Source organism: Paramisgurnus dabryanus, chromosome 12, assembly GCF_030506205.2.
Source record: "Paramisgurnus dabryanus chromosome 12, PD_genome_1.1, whole genome shotgun sequence".
Classification (NCBI taxonomy): domain Eukaryota; kingdom Metazoa; phylum Chordata; class Actinopteri; order Cypriniformes; family Cobitidae; genus Paramisgurnus; species Paramisgurnus dabryanus.
In genome coordinates, this window is record NC_133348.1 from 33,802,861 (window position 1) to 33,821,046 (window position 18,186).

Genomic DNA, 18,186 nt, shown 5'->3' on the forward strand with positions numbered 1-18,186 from the left:
ATGAATAATTTTTTTCAGTGTTTGTGCCACGTAAACATAGCCTAGAAATCTAGACGCACCCTAGCGGCCGCAAAATATATTTGCTGCCAGGGTTTAGTCTAGGCACTCACAATACACTTAACAGCTCCAAAAACCAAAATTTGGTCAGGCCAATCACATCGTGTGTAGCGTCTGTGGGGCGGGCTTAACATGATGACGACAGAGCTGCAACGGTTCCTACTTGAAAACTTCGTTCTTCGTTGCTCTGATTGGTCATAGCGCTATCCTATTGCGTGCAGAGGCATTTTGAGGGACAACCTTATATCCCGCCCCTTGCATTGAGCCGTTTGTGTGAAGAGTTGCCAGACCTTACATCTTGATGTAGGTCTGGCTAACCAGGCTAACGTAAACATTTATTTCTAGTCTATATTTTACAAACATAACTACAATGTGTAGCTTTGCGTATGGTTTTTATAACAGACAATAACAAAATATATGTTTAACCCTTGTGTGGTGTTCATATTTCTGTTACTTAGACAATGTTTGTGGGTCTAGTGGACCCGCTGTATTATTCGTATCTTTAAATCAATGCAGTCATACAAATTTATGTATTACTGTTTACAGATGATTACTTTAGCCTCATTGCAAGTAATATAGACAGAATTTATGGTTAATATTTGTCATTTACCACTTTTAGAGGACTATTTATAGATTAAAGTGCTATTCGTTTTTGTGATAATATGAAATAAGAGAAGAAAATTCTATTCTCCCCCAGATGTTTATCTAAAATAAGTATTTTCATCACTTTTTTATCTCAAATAAGTTTTTCATCACTTTGATGTTTATTTCTTTGAACTTAGTTTGAAATTGTACACATTTGTGTCCGTCTACACAGCACAAGCCTCATCTGAAAAGATGCGGTATCATAACACATCATCCACACTGAACACATAATCTGTTCATGACAGCCTGCACAACACATAAGAAGCAGATTTTTACTGTGTAGCTGTGTTGCATATGCATTTCTTGCATTTTATAGACGTATACTGTGTCTTCCTGTCCATCTTATGTCCACACACACTGCAGTACAATGTGTTGCTTTTGGCTACAACCTAAAATGATGAAAATGGTTGGATATGAAATTTTACTTTCCCTATTTCTCACTCTCTCTCACACACTCATACACACACAAACACACACACCATAGGTTTTGTGGTAACTTGTGGTTTTACAAATAGTAATCAATACACCAGTTTACCATGATTACTACACTTTTACTATTATACAGCCATGGTTATTTTTTGTAAGGGATATAATGGTAAAATGTAGAATGGTTCCTGTTAGACAAAAGGTAAAGTGTTTGGGACAGTGGGGGCAGACAAGTGTTCATGCATGATATATAACATGTTGTATCCTTGCGATGTTACAGCAAGTGCCGAAGGACAAAACTCTGACATGCATCCATCACATATGTACAAACATATTTACAAACACACTCATGCACTCACAGGAGTCACAGATAAGTGAAAAACAGAGTAAAGTTACATAGCATATTAAAATTTCACTCTCTTATTACCTCCGGGTCCAGTGGACCCGAACACCACATATGTAATATAAATGTGTAGGGGGGTGTACAGTGTACAGTCATTATAAAGTTGTTTATTTTTATGTTCTTTATAGAAAATGAGCCAAGGCCAATGAATCTGAGGTTGAAACAACAATTAATTGCATAATTTTTCTTTTAGTAAACATTAAAAACGGGTCCCACAGACCCGAACACCACACAAGGGTTAAAAATGTCCTATTTATTTAGCTTTTGTACAGTGTTTACATAGTCAATTGCATCATCAATTGATTATTTGCCTTTGATTATTTGCATTTATTTTTTAATCGTTTTTTGCTGCTGTCCTATCAGAAAGACCTTTGACTCACCAGTTGAGAAACACATCAGACAAACAAACAATAAAACTGCACAGCAAGCAATTTTGCGTGTTAAAGACTTCTAATAGCCGCCCAAGCAAAGCCAAGATGTCTAAGCGAAATATTGGCCATAGCCCAAAAATAAATCAAACACCTTGTAAACACTGTTGACTTTGCTTAAATGATGTAATATCTCACAAGTTATTTTGGCAAAAACGACATGTAACCAAATTTAAGTGGGTTACTCATAGCCGGACTATATCAGGTCTAAAGTTAACCTAGAGGGTGATTTCTTGCTGGGTGAACACAGCCAACAATGCAAGCAAAAAAAAAAAAAACACAAAATAAAACTACACTGACATGTGTTATGATGTTCAACACAAGTATCTGGGTCTGTCTGTCATGAGCCTTACAGTAGCTTGTCTGGTGTGCAGTAAACCAAACAGGTGATCTGTTTTGTAAACTGAATATCTCATTCTTGAATAACTTGTAAGATGTGTAATTAGCATATTTTTTGCATGCTCCTGTACACACATTTCATCTCCAAATAAACAAGAAATGGACTGTTGACTCTGTTTCAGTGTGAAAATAGTAGAAGTTGTCATGTAAACAACAGCGTGTGTTTACATTAGATCTATTGAAACCACATTCTCATGAAGCCAACAGAAAAACATGCTTTCAAGACACGAGTCCCGAGTGTGGATATTTTTAAAGACGATGAGTCTCTGCTGGCTGAAAGTGAGCGAGTCAGGGAATCAATACCGTTTTCTGCCTCTAATGATTCACTATTTAAAACTCTCTTGGATACTTGGGAAAGATATTTATAACTTGATCAATTTTTCTTGGTTCCCATCATCTTAAAGTTTTTAAAACTAGCATCAAAAAGATCTTTGCAACTTTCAGCCAGATGTGTGATCTCTTCTGTTTGTATGAGACACAAAGGCAAGACGCTCTACCTTGCAGGTCAGCTTTGGTGAAACCAACTTTGTTAGCAGGAAAGGACAAAAAATTGGACAGTAAAACACAGAGTGGTTAGTAAAAGGAAAAGCAATCAAAGGGGAGTGGAAAATATCTGCGTGTTTGTGTAATCTAAGAACAAACAATAAAATAGGAAATTATTTTATTAAGACAAGAATGTTGTGTTAAATCTAAATATGTCACTAATGAACATTTAATTACTAAAAATTATTTTGTGCCTATTTTCAGTCATGTGGTTGTTGTATAAATGAAGTGTTGTTAACATGGCTTTGACCAAGGCGCCATCTAGTGGTTATCTGGGCTCTAAGCAAAGAATAAGAGAGCACAAAGTACATTACATTTCTATTCTGTTTGAAACAGATATTAATGAGGAACACAACAGAACGTAGGGCATCAGTATTGAAGGTTGACGAGTGTCGAATACCTTCACATCCACGTTCGATCGGCCCGCTTCGGAATAGAGCGTCATTGATAAGGTCCGGCAAGCGCCCATTGAGATCCATAGAAGCCAAGCAGCCCTGGAAACCCTCACGAGATACCACCAACTTTGGCAGGTTCTGGTACATGTTGGGTCCGAGACCGGCCACAAATAAGTCACCTGCAGAGAGAGCCCAGTTAGAACAAACACTTAAAGCTGAATTTGTTAGTATAGTAATGTGTGCCATACCATACGGCAAAAAAATACATTTATTTGGCCAAAAATATGTTTTAAATATACATTTTGTACAAAGTAAAGCTTAATTAAATATATTTTTGATACATTTTTAATTTCTTTATATAAACATATATTTCAAAATGTATTTCAGAGGTAACAAATATATTTCTAGATTTACAACCCATACTGTATATTTATAACATGTATGTATAAAATCTAATAATAATAATAATGCATTTTATTCAAGGCGCCTTTCAAACTACACAAGGTCACCGTACAACAAGCAGCCAATAATATCAGAAGTAACAACAAACAAAATTATCAATAAAAAACAAAAATAAAAAACTACTAGATGAGTTTTAAGTTTGACTTTAAATTGATCTAATGAATCTGATATACGGATGTTAACTGGGAGAGAATTCCGAAGACGAGGAGAAACACGGCTAAAGGCCCTATGGCCCATGGTGGTTAGGCGAGCAGAAGGTGTATGAAGGAGACCCAATGAGGAGGAGCGAAAAGTTCGGGAGGGGGTGTGGGGCTGTAAGAGGTCAGAAAGGTAAGGTGGAGCGAGGCTATGAAGAGATTTGTATGTGAGGAGGAGAATTTTAAATTCAATTCGGGATTTGATTGGAAGCCATTGTAGTTGTTGATGTGATGGGGTGATGGAAATAACAAAACCTGGTTATATTATTAATATGGGCTTCAAATGAAAGGGTGCTGTCAAAGATAACCCCAAAGTTCCTATTCTGGTGAGAAGGAGAAATAGATGAACCGTCAATAGATAAAGAAAAACTGCTTGACTTGGAGAGAGTAGAATTAGCACCAATGAGAAGGACTTCAGTCTTACTGCCATTAAGTTTGAGGAAATTCGCAGAAAACCAGACATTTTTTTCGTGAAGGCAGTTGGTAAGACAGGGAGGGGGAAGAATGGAGTCAGGGTTAGTAGATATATAAAGCTGCGTATCATCAGCGTAACAGTGGAATTTAATACCGAATTTTGAAAAGATATTACCGAGTGGGAGAAGGTAAATTTAGAACAACAGGGGTCCTAGGACAGAACCTTGGGGAACACCACAGCTAATAGGAGAAGGTTGGGAATACATTTTTTTCAGTTGTACAAACTGTGTGCAATTAGAAAGGTATGATAAAAACCAGGCATAAGGAACACCAGTGATACCAATGTCAGATAAACGGTTTAAAAGAATACTATGTGAAATTGTGTCGAAAGCTGCAGTCAAGTCGAGTAAAACAAGATAATCTACAATTATAAGTATATTTTTTGCAGTTGAACATATATTTTATTTTAATCTTTTCAAAGCTGTTATGTTTACAGGTTTGTAGCAGAGTTTTTCTTTCAATGTAACATGAATATTAATGCTTTCAAATAAATTGATTTTCAAAATACATTTCAAAATTATACAAAATTATACAAAAAAATGGCCAAAAAATATATTGCTAAAAAACATTTGTATAAACATATATTTTAGTACATATATTTTAGCCGTTTTTTATATTTTGAAATATATTTCAAATTATATTTGAAAATATATGTTTTGCCATAAACATTTGAGATCCATAAGTGATATGTGACTTAAAGAGTAACAACATGTGTGCACACCAGAAATTTTTAACTGAGTGGACCTTGGTGAAATACAGTGTGAACAAATGACATAATTTTAGAATATAATAGTGGTTAAACGAATCACAAAACTTAAGATTCAGTTTCTGAGTCACGAATCGGATCATTTATGGATCAGCAAATAAAGGGGGTGGGGGAAATTAAAATAACAATAACAACACTTTCTTTTCATTCTATAAATATAAAATATTTATATATTATATATAAAGCAACAGAAGTGATTTTCCTTCTTTTGTTTGATTCCAGCAATGACACAAAGCAGAGAGTAGTCTACTGCCACCTAAAGACCGAAAAAAGCACGGTCCATCCTGACACACATCTGATTTCTTTCTGTTTGCGTTTACTTAAGACATAATAATGGACTGTATTTATGAGATTACTTGCTGTGATATTTAAAGATACGTTTGTGTGTATATCAAGTGCAGAGAGATTCTGTGTTTGCGCATTTTTTGAAATGCATGTCTCTGTGTGTGCACTTTTGAGTCTGTGTGCCACTTAATTGTCTACTTGCGCTTAAATGGCTTGAATGTTACCATTTGCAAGGTTTAGTAACATGCACAATTATAAACTTTCTATATAAATATTATTTATTATTATTTCTGAAACATGATGTGTATTTGAGTGATTGTTAATGTATGTAATATTTTGTGTCACTTCTGATTGTGTGGACCAGCCATCAATCTGAGTGGGCCAGTGCCACCCTGACCCTAATGTTGCATCGCCACTGGTGCACACATGTTTTAAGTCAGTTCTAAAATGTCAAATGTGCAATCAGAAATGTCAGTAAAGGTCAAGCGATTTGGTGTATCTGACCTTTCAAGTCCAGATTTTTCGCTCCGTTGACCACCTGACTGACAGATTTGGCGTCCACCTTTAGCATGTGTGTGTTGCTGGCATCTCGTGTGATCACAACATTGTGCCACTGGTTGTCATTGAGAGGACTGTCGCTGTTCCCTTTCAGAAGGCTCGGTCCGTCTCCCAAGTTGAACACGTAGTGGATATACCTGGCAAACACAAAAACATGAGAGAGCGCAGCTGTATCCACGCCCATATATCCTTCCAAGTGCACTTTAGTGAAGAACACTCAACCCAAGCGGAGCTCATCCAGGATGAGATGCTCAGATGACCATGAGAGGGAACACACTTCTTCTAAAGTGCAATGAGATTTATACTGTATTAAAGGCTTTGGTGTATAGATTTACTTTGAATTGAATTTAGATGAATTTACAAATAGCCAAATGCACAATTGTAATATTATTTTAGAAAACTGGCTGTGGGGGATGCGTGGGGATATTCGATTACTTAGAATAACATCAACTGATACTTATAGTTTTGCTATTCACTCCATGTTTCAAACTATTATGAAATCCTAGAGGTGCAAATCATACAAACTGCAATGACTTTGCATTGCAATCTACTATTATAACTCACTTTTCAAAGTTTTTATTCACATTTCTTGCCTACATTTTATTTTTACGAGAGCGGTCATGGGATAACATCTGAAGAAACTCCATTGGCTTTGATCGCTCTCCTCTCACTCACCCTTTGACAAGTTCAACGGCAATGAAATCATTCCCGTCTCCGCTATTAAAGAGAATGAAACCGTCACCCGAGGTGGTTTTGAACTGGAAGAAAAGGTGCATGGTGCTGTAAGCCTGGAGCGTAGTCAGACCCAGGTAGCTTCCTTTGGTCTTGAAGGTGACGGGATCGGCCACGATGGAGCGCATGCCGAAGCGAGCGTTGAGCTCGCAGAACTCGATATCGCCGTTCTTGCACATGTCGATGTAAAGAAGGCCATTGAATTTCAGGCCTTGCAGGTGGCCGATGAAGTTGGACGGAGCAGTGGAGGCGAAGCGCCGCTCGGTCAGGATACCGGTCTCGACGTTACTGAACTCCAGCCGAGTGTGGTCGCCATTCATCTGACCTGTGAAGAATGAGATATGCAACATAATTTCATTAAAACCCATTTGTTATGTGTTTGATTCGTGCATTTTGTGGCAGGAGCTGCGCTACATTCGTACCTTCAGCAACATCATCATCCACAATGAGTTTGAGGGTTTTAGCGCGCCGTGTCACCCGGACCGTGTGCCAGTCGTTGTCGTTCAGCTTCTGACCTGCATACAACGTCTCTGGCCCTTTACCTGAGAATGACGTGTCAGTCAGTGACTACACATACTCAATGCTTTATTAAACTGTGATGTGATATTGATCACATGCACATACACAGTCAAAAAATAATGGTCAAAAAATGGTCCCAAGCTGTCAATGGGGCAGCACCCTTTAAAAACATACAAATATGTACCATTTACAGATGTGCATACATTTAGTCCCAATATGTGCTTCTAAGATACTAAGATGAAGTGTTTGGGTACAAAGGTGTACTTTTGGAAAGGGTACCGTCCTAGTGATAGCTAGGGGCCACTTTATGACCATTATTATTTCCAAGACCAAGCAACTTTCGCAAAGTTTTGTGCTCCAGATCATAGATCAAAATCTTTCCACATGAATTGTAACTTCAACTGAGATGCATTGAAAACCGATCATTTTAAAACTGCTGTTACTCAGAAAAAGGCCAGACCATATGGAAAACAATGTGTTGGGTTGTATTCAGAATAACATGTGACTGTCTGTGACATATTTATTATTTTTGCATTATGTTTTTTTATGCACAGTTTACAAATGTCTGTATACATGAATACCAAGAGATCTCACTACATCTGCACTATACAGCTCAAGCATATTGCATGGGATGCTGTTTTTCATAATGCAAGTGCTCTGATAAAGGGATAGTTTACCCAAAAACGAAAAATATGTGATCATTTACTCCCTCTCATATTATTAATTTTTTTTTTGTTCTGATGAATTCAAAGGAAGAAATATTGATGAATGTTTGTAACTCATTAAAAGCACCATTGACTTCCATAGTAGGAAAAAAATAATACTATGGGGCTTATGAATGATTTGGTTACAAACATTCCTCAAAATATTTTCCTTTGTATTCATCAGAACAAAATCCAAGTGCTGTATACAGCTTTGTAACAACATGAGAAAATTTTATTTTTGGGTGAACCATTAAACACAAGTGCTGTGACATTTCTTACCAAAACATGGAGTAACAAACTACAAATTAACCACATTTGTCTGAAATGTGAAACAAATGGAAATTATAAACATGTGATGTGGTCATGTAAGCATTAGAGTATGTGTTGCATGACCTTTTAAAAAATATGGACATTTATTATTTTAAAATAACTGCTTTTGTTTCGCATAAGAGGGCAAATACGTGCACTTTATTGCGGGAAACATACTATTGTTGAACGGTTTCATTGATTTTGTAAGAAATGTGAAATTTAAGAGCACAGAGTTAACAAATTGTCTTCCTAAATGCATTTTAGAGTTAGAAATGATAGTCTGCTTTGAATTAGCACCTTTTAGCACAAAACAACAACAACAACAACAAAAAAACCATAAAAACAAGTTGACATTATTTAATTTAAATTTTTAGGTAGCATAAAAATATATGTTGATTTGACAAAATGCTGCATTTTTACAGTGAATATTAATCAATATTATAAAACGGGCAGTTCTGGTTCTTCATTCTGATTGGTTGAAACGCATTCTAAGCCGTGATAAAATACCCCGGTTAACCCACGGTTCAGACTGCATCACATAAGTATCACTGCGCCACTGTTACTGCGTACTGATTTATGAAAATAAACAACAGTGTCTTTAATCATATTTTTAATTTGTCTACAATTGCACAATTAATGGCGATATCCAGATAAATGTCAATAAATATTGTTGAGTCATCTCGTCGATAAAGAGAAAACGTTGTCTGAGGAGTTTATAACTCAAGTTCATATGTCCGCTATTTTCCACTAGGTGGCGATCTTACCCAACTTAAACACTGACACATTCACTCAACACTGAAAACACAGCGTGTAAGTTTTGATGGCTCTGAATCTGATCTCTTACATAAGATCTTCACAAAAATGGAATTATCTCCGCTTTTAGCTAAAAAATCTGAGAGGTGATAAGAGAACAAATGAAGGTAGGATGAAACAGGGTTTTTTGTTGTTGTTGTTTATAAGCGAATGGTCTGTTCTTTCATTGGATATTTTATGTTTATTTAAAGAAGATAATTTTTCTGCAAGGCATTAAACTAAAACTGGATGGCAACTTAAAAAAAAAAAAAAAACGCTGACGGGGTAAGAGTTAAGCATGCTTCCAAGCATATTTGATCATCACTTCAACAGTTGCACGATATAAATGTTAATGTATAAATTAGATGAATGTTGATTTATAAAAATAAACACCACAGTCTTAAATCATATTTTCATTGTGTCTTTGCTGCATCTCTGTTGGTTGGGAACTGAGCTCTGTATCAGCCACACTTGATTCTGAGGAACTACTTTGTTTGGCGGAAGAGTAATATTTGTACTAATATAATTACAACTCATTTGTGTTTTATTTTATGAAATCCTGCTATGCATATGAAGTAACCGTTTTATAAAAGCAATAAGCCCCGCAAAGCAGTGGGGTTACAGTGCATTTTAAAACAGCTAATGGGGGTTTTAACAACGCCCCTTAGCTGTTATAAAATGCACTGGTAACCCACTGCTTCTTGGGGCTTATTGCTTTAATAAAGAATACTAAAGACAACTATAAAAGTAAATAAACATTTCAAGTAAAGCGGTGCTTTAAAGCAGTGTTTCATAACCAAGATTAATAATTACAGAGATATACTGGCTTCTAAATGACAAGAAAGTATGCATTACTGTTTTTTTAATTAACCTGTATGAGTTTCTTTATTCTTCTTAACACAAAAGAAAATACTTTATAAATTAAGGACACGGTTAACAGTACCCATTGACTTCCACAGTATTTGTTTATCCTACTATGGAAGTCAGCGGGTGTTGTCTGTGTGCTTACCATTATTTATCGCATATAGGTTTAAAACAACATGAGGGTGAGTAAATGATGACAGAAGTTTCATTTTTGTGTGAACTATCCCTTTGACTCAAGGTTTAGAACAAAGATAACATGGGGTTAATTGCAGTGTGAAAAGCCCTTTTGTTCAACAGTTGCTTAGAATTTAAACTTTATCTGGATGGTGGCGTTTCATCTGTAAAGATTTATTCAAGGAATAATATGTACACGTCAATCTGTTACGTTCTTACATTTGGGGAATAATCTAAAAAACAACTATTAAAGCTAAAACTGCAGAGGAAAAGAAAACGTGACAGACCTTGTGCTAAAGCAAGTTACATTAAATACTGGTGCATAGATTACTTTTCCTTTGAACAGGTAAGGCATCTATGTTGAAACATTCATGCTTTCATTTAGTCAGAATAAACTTGGCAGATTTAATATTTAAAATTTAATATTTGACGTTTAGGATGTACTTCTAACTGTCATGTCGATGTATATTGACAAATCTGCACTGCTTCTGCGATCACAGACACATCAGATTGATCACACGCAGAAATTAACTGCAATTTTATGTTTTAAACAGAGGTGGCAACAGAGAGCAAAAGTTATGGATTGCAGTTTAAAGGGACACTTTTTTTTGAAAATATAATATCCCCTAGAGTTAAACATTAGATTTCATTCAGCTGATCTCCGGGCCTGGCACAAACACTTTTAGCATAGCTTAGCACAATCCATTGAATTTGATTAGACTATTAGCATCACGCTAAAAATAACCAAAGAGTTTTGATATTTTTATATTTAAAACTTGACTCTTCTGTAGTTACATCGTGTAGAAAGACCGACAGAAAATTTAAAGTTGTGATTTTCTAGACAGATATGGCTATGAACTATACTCTCATTCTGGAATAATAATAAAGGACTTTGCTGCCTTACCATGGCTGCAGGAGGCGCATATTATGATGCAGTGCTGGAAAATAATCCCCTGCTATTGAAAGTTACTAAGGGGACTATTCTCGGGCAGTGCGTAATATCATTGCACCTGCTGCAGCCATGTTACAGCAGCAAAGTCACTGATCTAGGGGAGCTGGAAAATGAAAATGAAGATTTAAAAAAAAAAAAAGTGGAGTGTCCCTTTAAGTGTTTTTAAAATGATTTGACAATAAACTGTGATTGTATTTCAGAAAAGCAACTGTTACATTTAATTTTATATATGTTTTAACTAAAAAGATCTCGATGACATATGCTGTCGACTAATACGACTACCGGAAGACACACCTGAAATCCTGGCTCGTATTTTATATCACCCGATAAAAGATGATTTTTAATGACTGTGTATTGTCAACAGTGCCATCTGCAGGCATAAACAGATACTGTCCTGTTTAACAACTTAACACAACAATGAACTTCACAGCTGCGTTATAAAGGGACACTTCACCTATTTGCATTAAGCTTTGTATAGTTAGAACCCCAGTCATGTTTTTGAATAGTCATGCATCATTTAGTAGCCGCTGAGACAGGAGAAATACAGATTTCAGTGTTGCACTTCGTTCTTTCAATGATGTAAAAATCATCATTTTGCATCATTGAAAGAACACAGTCCAATTTCTTTGTTGAGGGGGTTAGACTAAACACCCCTTTTCTCGGTCAAATAGGCACCAAATATAACACACTTTCAATAAAGATTAATATTTCTATGGGTGAAATGCTCCTTTAAGAGGACTGATAAGCGCTGATCTACGGCAGAAAGTTTGTGTATCAGGAAAACAAATTAGAAGTAATAATAAGACAATCTATCCATTTTAAACCTTAAGCATTTACAAAAGGGGCTTTTGACAAAACATTAGGGGCTTAAGGCTCCATAGCCCCCCCCCCCCACACACACACAACACGACTGATTATATCTACTTTTTTGGTGATAAAAAAATCTAATTTGGTCTAATTATTTAGATTTGGAAATCTAACCCTGCATGTTCAATTCCCCATTCAGTACATTCTTTAAGATATTTTCATTGTGTTCTGCAAAACAAAGTCATACAAATTTGCAACAACACAAGGATAAATGAGCAAATGCCCACAAAAACATGTTTTTTGTGAGCTTTTCACTTTATGACTTTTAATGATGAAATTAAAACTGAACAAAATCAAATCAGAAACAAATGATGGTCAGGGATAAGTGACTGAAAGCCTTTAGATGAGTAAGAGCAGGTACTTTACCAGCATCACAAAATATTTAAACCATTATGATGCCTAAAATTAGCATTAGTGCGTTAACAGTACATTAAACATGGAACAGAATGTACACTACCAGTCAAAAGTTTGGAGAAACTTTAAAGATGAAATGTATATATTTTTAAATGAATTATCTAAATTACATTTTTAACAACAAACTTTTGCTTGGTAGTGTAGGCATTGTACCATCACCAGTAAAATAAGCAGTTACCTTATGTAGAAAAAAAACATTACATTTTGTTTCTTTTGCTAAGGTTTGTGTTTCTCATACCATTCAGCTCATATTATGTGAACAGGTTAAGAAAAAAGTATGTAAAACAGATTGAGCACTTACTGGCATTACAGTTTATCCTGCCACAATCTAGATGGGGAAGAACAAGTGACAGATGAAATCGCGTCCTTCAAGGTTACAGCTGCAGACATCCAACAACAGAAACTCCACCTTCCGGGGACGAGCACATGGAGCGGCAGCCATTTTGGATTTACTTCAGTTTGATTATACAATAACCGTTTGAGCCAAATTCTTTGGTGTCAAAATGACAATGGTCCCAAAAAGTATTTGGACACACTTATAAATGTGTGAATGTTATTGCAATAGAAACAAAATATCAAACCAAGTGATGATCAACAACCAATTTATAGACCTTAAACCAATTTTTTTCCACTCTTATTGTTAGCAGATTAAGGAAGTTACCAGCAGAGTAACACATGTAGTTTTAACATGCTCCGATAGCTAACTCTCCAAATTTTGTAGATAAACAACAAATTTTAAAATGTAAACAAACACTTCTTTTGTCAAATGTTTGGCTTGATATTTTGATTTATACAAGGACATCCATACTTTTTTAAGTGCGGCCTTAGCATACGAATGCTTTTGAGGCCACCGTATTGTCAGAATGTTTAAATAACAAACATTAGATGCCTTTCTAGCCGGTAATCAAATGTTTGCTGTGATATATTTTTTTCTTTAAATACTGTATATGTACTCTAAAATAGCTACTGATCCATTTAAAATGACTGCCTGCTCTATGCCAAATGGATACAACCCGTTTTGATCTATATTTTTTACCAGACTGTATAAATATTATCGGGTAGATTTCATATTGCTATCACAATTGTTTTGTTCTCCGGGTTGGAATCCATACGGCCATTTTCCTCATGTGCTGTCAACCGCAACAGAAAAGTGGGAGCAAACAGCCTCAGTCCATAAAGCACCAGCACCATACAGTGGTAAACACTTTGACAAACTTGTTCCTCATGTAACGGACATCGAGAAATCAGATCATACTAGTGCAATGCGTACTGAAAGTTCTGGTGGTTATGTCTATTTGTGCTAAATGCATAAATTGTGTTATGGTAAATGGCTTGAAAAGGGAATAAACAGTTTTATCATTAGAATGCATAATGTGATTTAGTAAAAACAGCATTGAAATGAATTATAACATGTCAAAATAATTTAGATATTTATCTATATATAAGACTTTTAGGTCTTTGTGATGTGGTGTGCATGCATGTTAGTAGGAATGATGAATGTGTATGTATTGTGTGTGTGTGTCTACTGAATGATCAGTGCGTGGTGTTCGGTCACCAGCTGCAGGCAGGCTGGGTGCTTTGGTCTCGGGCTGTTAGCTTGCAGGGCCGCAGGCTAAAGGCCTTTGAAGGGGTGAGAACCATCTTTAAACATGACGCAATAAATGCTGTTAAGAGCGAGGGATGGGTATGGGTACTTTCCTGATGATAAAAAAACTTGTTATACAGAAGATACACGATTGATTTTTAAAAACATCTTACCGTAAGAACAGAGAAGAACAGAGAAAAATACAAATACTAAAGAATGATCTATTTGTCTGTCTGTCTGTCTGTCTGTCTTTTTATGTCTGTCTGTCTGTCTATGTCTGTCTGTCTGCCTGTCTATCTGTGTCTGTCTGTCTTTCTATCTATGTCTGTCTTTCTATGTCTGTCTGTCTGTCTGTCTGTCTGTCTGTCTATGTCTGTCTGTTGTTCTATGTCTGTCTGTCTGTCTGTCTGTCTGTCTGTCTTTCTATGTCTGTCTGTCTGTCTTTCTATGTCTGTCTGTCTGTCTGCCTGCCTGCCTGCCTGCCTGCCTGCCTGTCTGTCTGTCTGTCTCTCTGTCTGTCTGTCTGTTTGTCTGTCTTTCTATGTCTGTCTGTCTGTCTGTCTGTATGTCTGTCTTTTTCTGTCTGTCTGTCTGTCTGTCTGTCTGTCTGTCTGTCTGTCTGTCTCTGTCTATTTATCTATCTGTATGTCTATAGCTGTCTGTCTGGCTTTCTATGTCTGTCTGTCTGTCTGTCTGTCTATGACTGTCTTTCTATGTCTGTCTGTCTGTCTGTCTGTCTGTCTACATCTATGTATGTCTGTCTGTCTGTCTGTCTGTCTGTTTGTCTGTCTTTCTATCTCTGTCTGTCTGTATGTCTATCTTTTTATGTCTGTCTGTCTGTCTATGTCTGTCTGTCTGTCTGTCTCTGTCTATTTATCTATCTGTCTGTCTGTCTGTCTGTCTGTCTGTCTGTCTGTCTGTCTTTCTATGTCTGTCTGTCTGTATGTCTGTCTTTTTATGTCTGTCTGTCTTTCTATGTCTGTCTGTCTGTCTGCCTATGACTGTCTTTCTATGTCTGTCTGTCTGTCTGTCTGTCTGTCTGTCTGTCTGTCTACATCTATGTCTGTCTGCCTGCCTGCCTGCCTGTCTGTCTGTCTGTCTCTCTGTCTGTCTGTTTGTCTGTCTTTCTATGTCTGTCTGTCTGTATGTCTATGTCTGTCTGTCTGTCTGTTTGTCTGTCTGTCTCTGTCTATTTATCTATCTGTATGTCTATGGCTGTCTGTCTGTCTTTCTATGTCTGTTTGTCTGTCTGTCTGTCTATGACTGTCTTTCTATATCTGTCTGTCTGTCTGTCTACATCTATGTCTGTCTGTCTGTCTGTCTGTCTGTCTGTCTGTCTGTCTGTCTGTTTGTCTGTCTGTCTACCCACCTACCTACCTATCTATAGTGTCAGTCTTTCAATCTACAGTATCTAACTATATCTTACAAATAACTAATGTTTTACTAAAATGGCCCAGCAAGTCTGTGCCCTTAGGAATGATTGTTAGTTTAAATAAGTGCATAACTTTATCAGAGTATATTCCTCCTGTGTCTGTAACTTTATGGGCATGTCTATGAGAATGACTGCTGCAGATGCGTAGATCATGAGGTCAGAGGTTACGTGAGATGGTGATAAGAGCTTGTCTGTCCACATCACTCGCAAACAAAGCAAAAGAACAAAAAAACTGACAGGAGCAAACATGCAGATCAAAAAACAGTCGATTCGTTTTAATGTTAGAGAGATGATAACATTAAGTAGCTTGCATAAATCATAAATAGAAGGCGACCGAGAAAGGAGGATAAGAAACTCAAATATGGCGGTATACGATACCTAAGTTGACGGTCAGTTTGATGCGCCCGCTGTCCAGCTCTAGTCGTAACGTGTCCGCAGACTCACGTGATGTTGCAGCCATCAACAGACCAAAGGCACGCTGAGACATAAAACGCAGAGACACGTCCTCTGCTTCCGTATGTATCACTGTGGGCATCACCACCTTCATATACATACTGCCGTCATAGCTCAGGATAGACGCCTCTGTGGAAATAAGGGATGCACAGACAATTAAACACATGCAGGATTTCATCTGCCTTTATTTTAGTTTTATCAGTTAGATAGGAACAGTAAATATTTGGCCTTTTGGTTACTACTACTTTAGTGTAACTTTTTTCTTTCGCAGTCTGTCTTCGCTGCTGTTTAAATAATGAGTTTAATGTAGCTTTGCCAAAAATATTATAAGCAAATTGAACCAGTAGCGCTCAGTACTCAGCCTTAAGAGTTTTTGTATTTGTAATGAAAACATTCTCGTATGTACATAAAATCTTTTTACTGTGATATGAGTCAAATAATTACCTCACAGTAAGTATAATCCTAAATGCACGCACACACAAGGCTGCAGAGGAGATAAAGAATACATTCATTTCATTCGCACTCATTCCCACATCCACACTCCCCCCTTCCCACATTATAAAACATGCTGCAAAACGCAATCCTTTCACTTCTAATCCACAGACGTCATATTGCACATCTGCTGTGAGCAGAGACATCCCACCGCTGGCCAGAGAGGAACATTTCCAACATAGCCTTTTATTTCCAGCCACATTACAAGCCAGAACGCTACAGCACACAGCTGAAAGGGAAAATGGATTAAAAAAGGCAACCAACCGTGAAATACCTGCCTCGAATTTGAGCGGTGAAGAAAGAAGAATGGGCCTGTGGCTGATAGTAGCCGAATACCTTTGTGTAATGATAGAGGAGCATGCGTCGAACCATTGTGCAGAAAATAATGTGAATTACACACCTGCCATGTATGATAGGAACTGAAATCAATGACATCAGTCAAAAGCAACATTAAGAGAAATGTACATGTATTTATAAAACCATTATTATCTTGGGCTGAAGGTGATTGATACAGTATATACTGTAGTGTGGCAGGTAATAATCCATTACAGGAATATTCTTAAAGAAGAATTCAGTCATTTATGCACCACTAGTGTTACTAAACAAAAAAAAAATAAAACAATGTGTGAACTTTGAAAATCAGATTTTGTATGACTTTTGGTCTATTTAATCCTATAAGAGGGCATTTACTTGCCCAGGCATTTGTAGTTGACCATGTTTTGTGCTAAATGTTTTTGTTTTACTTTTGGCTTTTTATATTTCATAATTGCAGTTTTATTAGAAAGCACTTTGGCCAACTTGAGTTGTTTTTAAATGTGCTATACAAATAAACAAACTAAAAAATAAATACTCCACTTTCATAAAAAAATCCAGATTTACTGACCCCCATGTCATCCATGATGTGACGATTGTTTTGCTAGATAAGACCCTTATACCTCAGCTGGGATCATTTAGAGCCCTTTGAGGTCCACTAAAGTCTACCATTTTATTTCCGACTGAACAAAAAAAATTTAAACATCTTGGATGACATGAGGGTGAGTAAATTATCAAATTGTTTTCTTATGAAAGTAGTAGTAATCGTGTAAAGATCTATCTGTGATCTTTGCAAATGTTTAATTTGGCTGTATTCACAATGAAGTGCTTTGAAAACAACAATCTTAGCATGAATTAATTCACAATTACAAGGACCAATTTATCACACATTTGAAACTAGCGACCCTGCTTATGCTTTTACACACCTGCCGAGTGTCAAGGGAGCTCTTAGGCATTAATGAAGAGCGCATTAACCCCCTGTCTGGAACCACCAGCTTCTCCTAAACACTCTTTCCAAAAGCAAACCAAACAGACAATGCTGCCAGGGTGTGATTTTATCTACACTGCATTGAACTCTGTGTATTACTTAAACACACACATGCAAATAAGGCACGGCACAGCTGGATGTGTTTTGAGGGAGTTATCAACAGATCCAGTGCTCATTTTGAATTGTAATGAGGACACAGGGCCAATGACACTGTAGGGGTGGAGGTTATTACTCACCACCTGCTGTTAGAGCACTATAAAGACCACAACCTGTGTTAACAGGTGTTTCCTGCGCAATCTGGATAACATACTGTATTTAATAGTGGTCAGGAGGTCCACGGCACAACAAAATTGATAACATTTACATTATAACATACATTGATTTTAATACTGCAGTGTTTAAATTATGTCAAAGTTTATGGGGGTCTCCTAGCTAAGCACCACCCCTGACGAACGCCACCATTTTTATCTCTAAAATTAGTGTGAAATAATACTTTAAAAATATTTTTTTCCCTAACCCAATCCCAAATCTAACAATCTGTCAATTCCTCCAGAAAACA

General features: G+C 36.7%; 1 protein-coding gene across 5 annotated transcripts in view; it reads right to left on the reverse strand.

Moving 5' to 3' along the window:
- The window catches only part of nrxn3b (neurexin 3b), a 398,467-nt gene that overhangs the window by 254,631 nt on the left and 125,650 nt on the right, over window positions 1-18,186 (reverse strand). For 3 of the 5 annotated variants that reach the window (XM_065268757.1, XM_065268751.1, XM_065268753.1), the window contains 7 exons: window positions 15,761-15,964; window positions 12,667-12,693; window positions 7,193-7,312; window positions 6,714-7,095; window positions 5,985-6,175; window positions 3,302-3,475; window positions 2,856-2,882 (listed from right to left, as the gene is read on the reverse strand). In XM_065268757.1, the coding sequence (XP_065124829.1) occupies window positions 2,856-2,882; window positions 3,302-3,475; window positions 5,985-6,175; window positions 6,714-7,095; window positions 7,193-7,312; window positions 12,667-12,693; window positions 15,761-15,964 (1,125 nt within the window). The remainder of the gene's footprint in view (window positions 1-2,855; window positions 2,883-3,301; window positions 3,476-5,984; window positions 6,176-6,713; window positions 7,096-7,192; window positions 7,313-12,666; window positions 12,694-15,760; window positions 15,965-18,186) is intronic. The other 2 variants (XM_065268754.1, XM_065268752.1) reach the window with 1 other exon arrangement.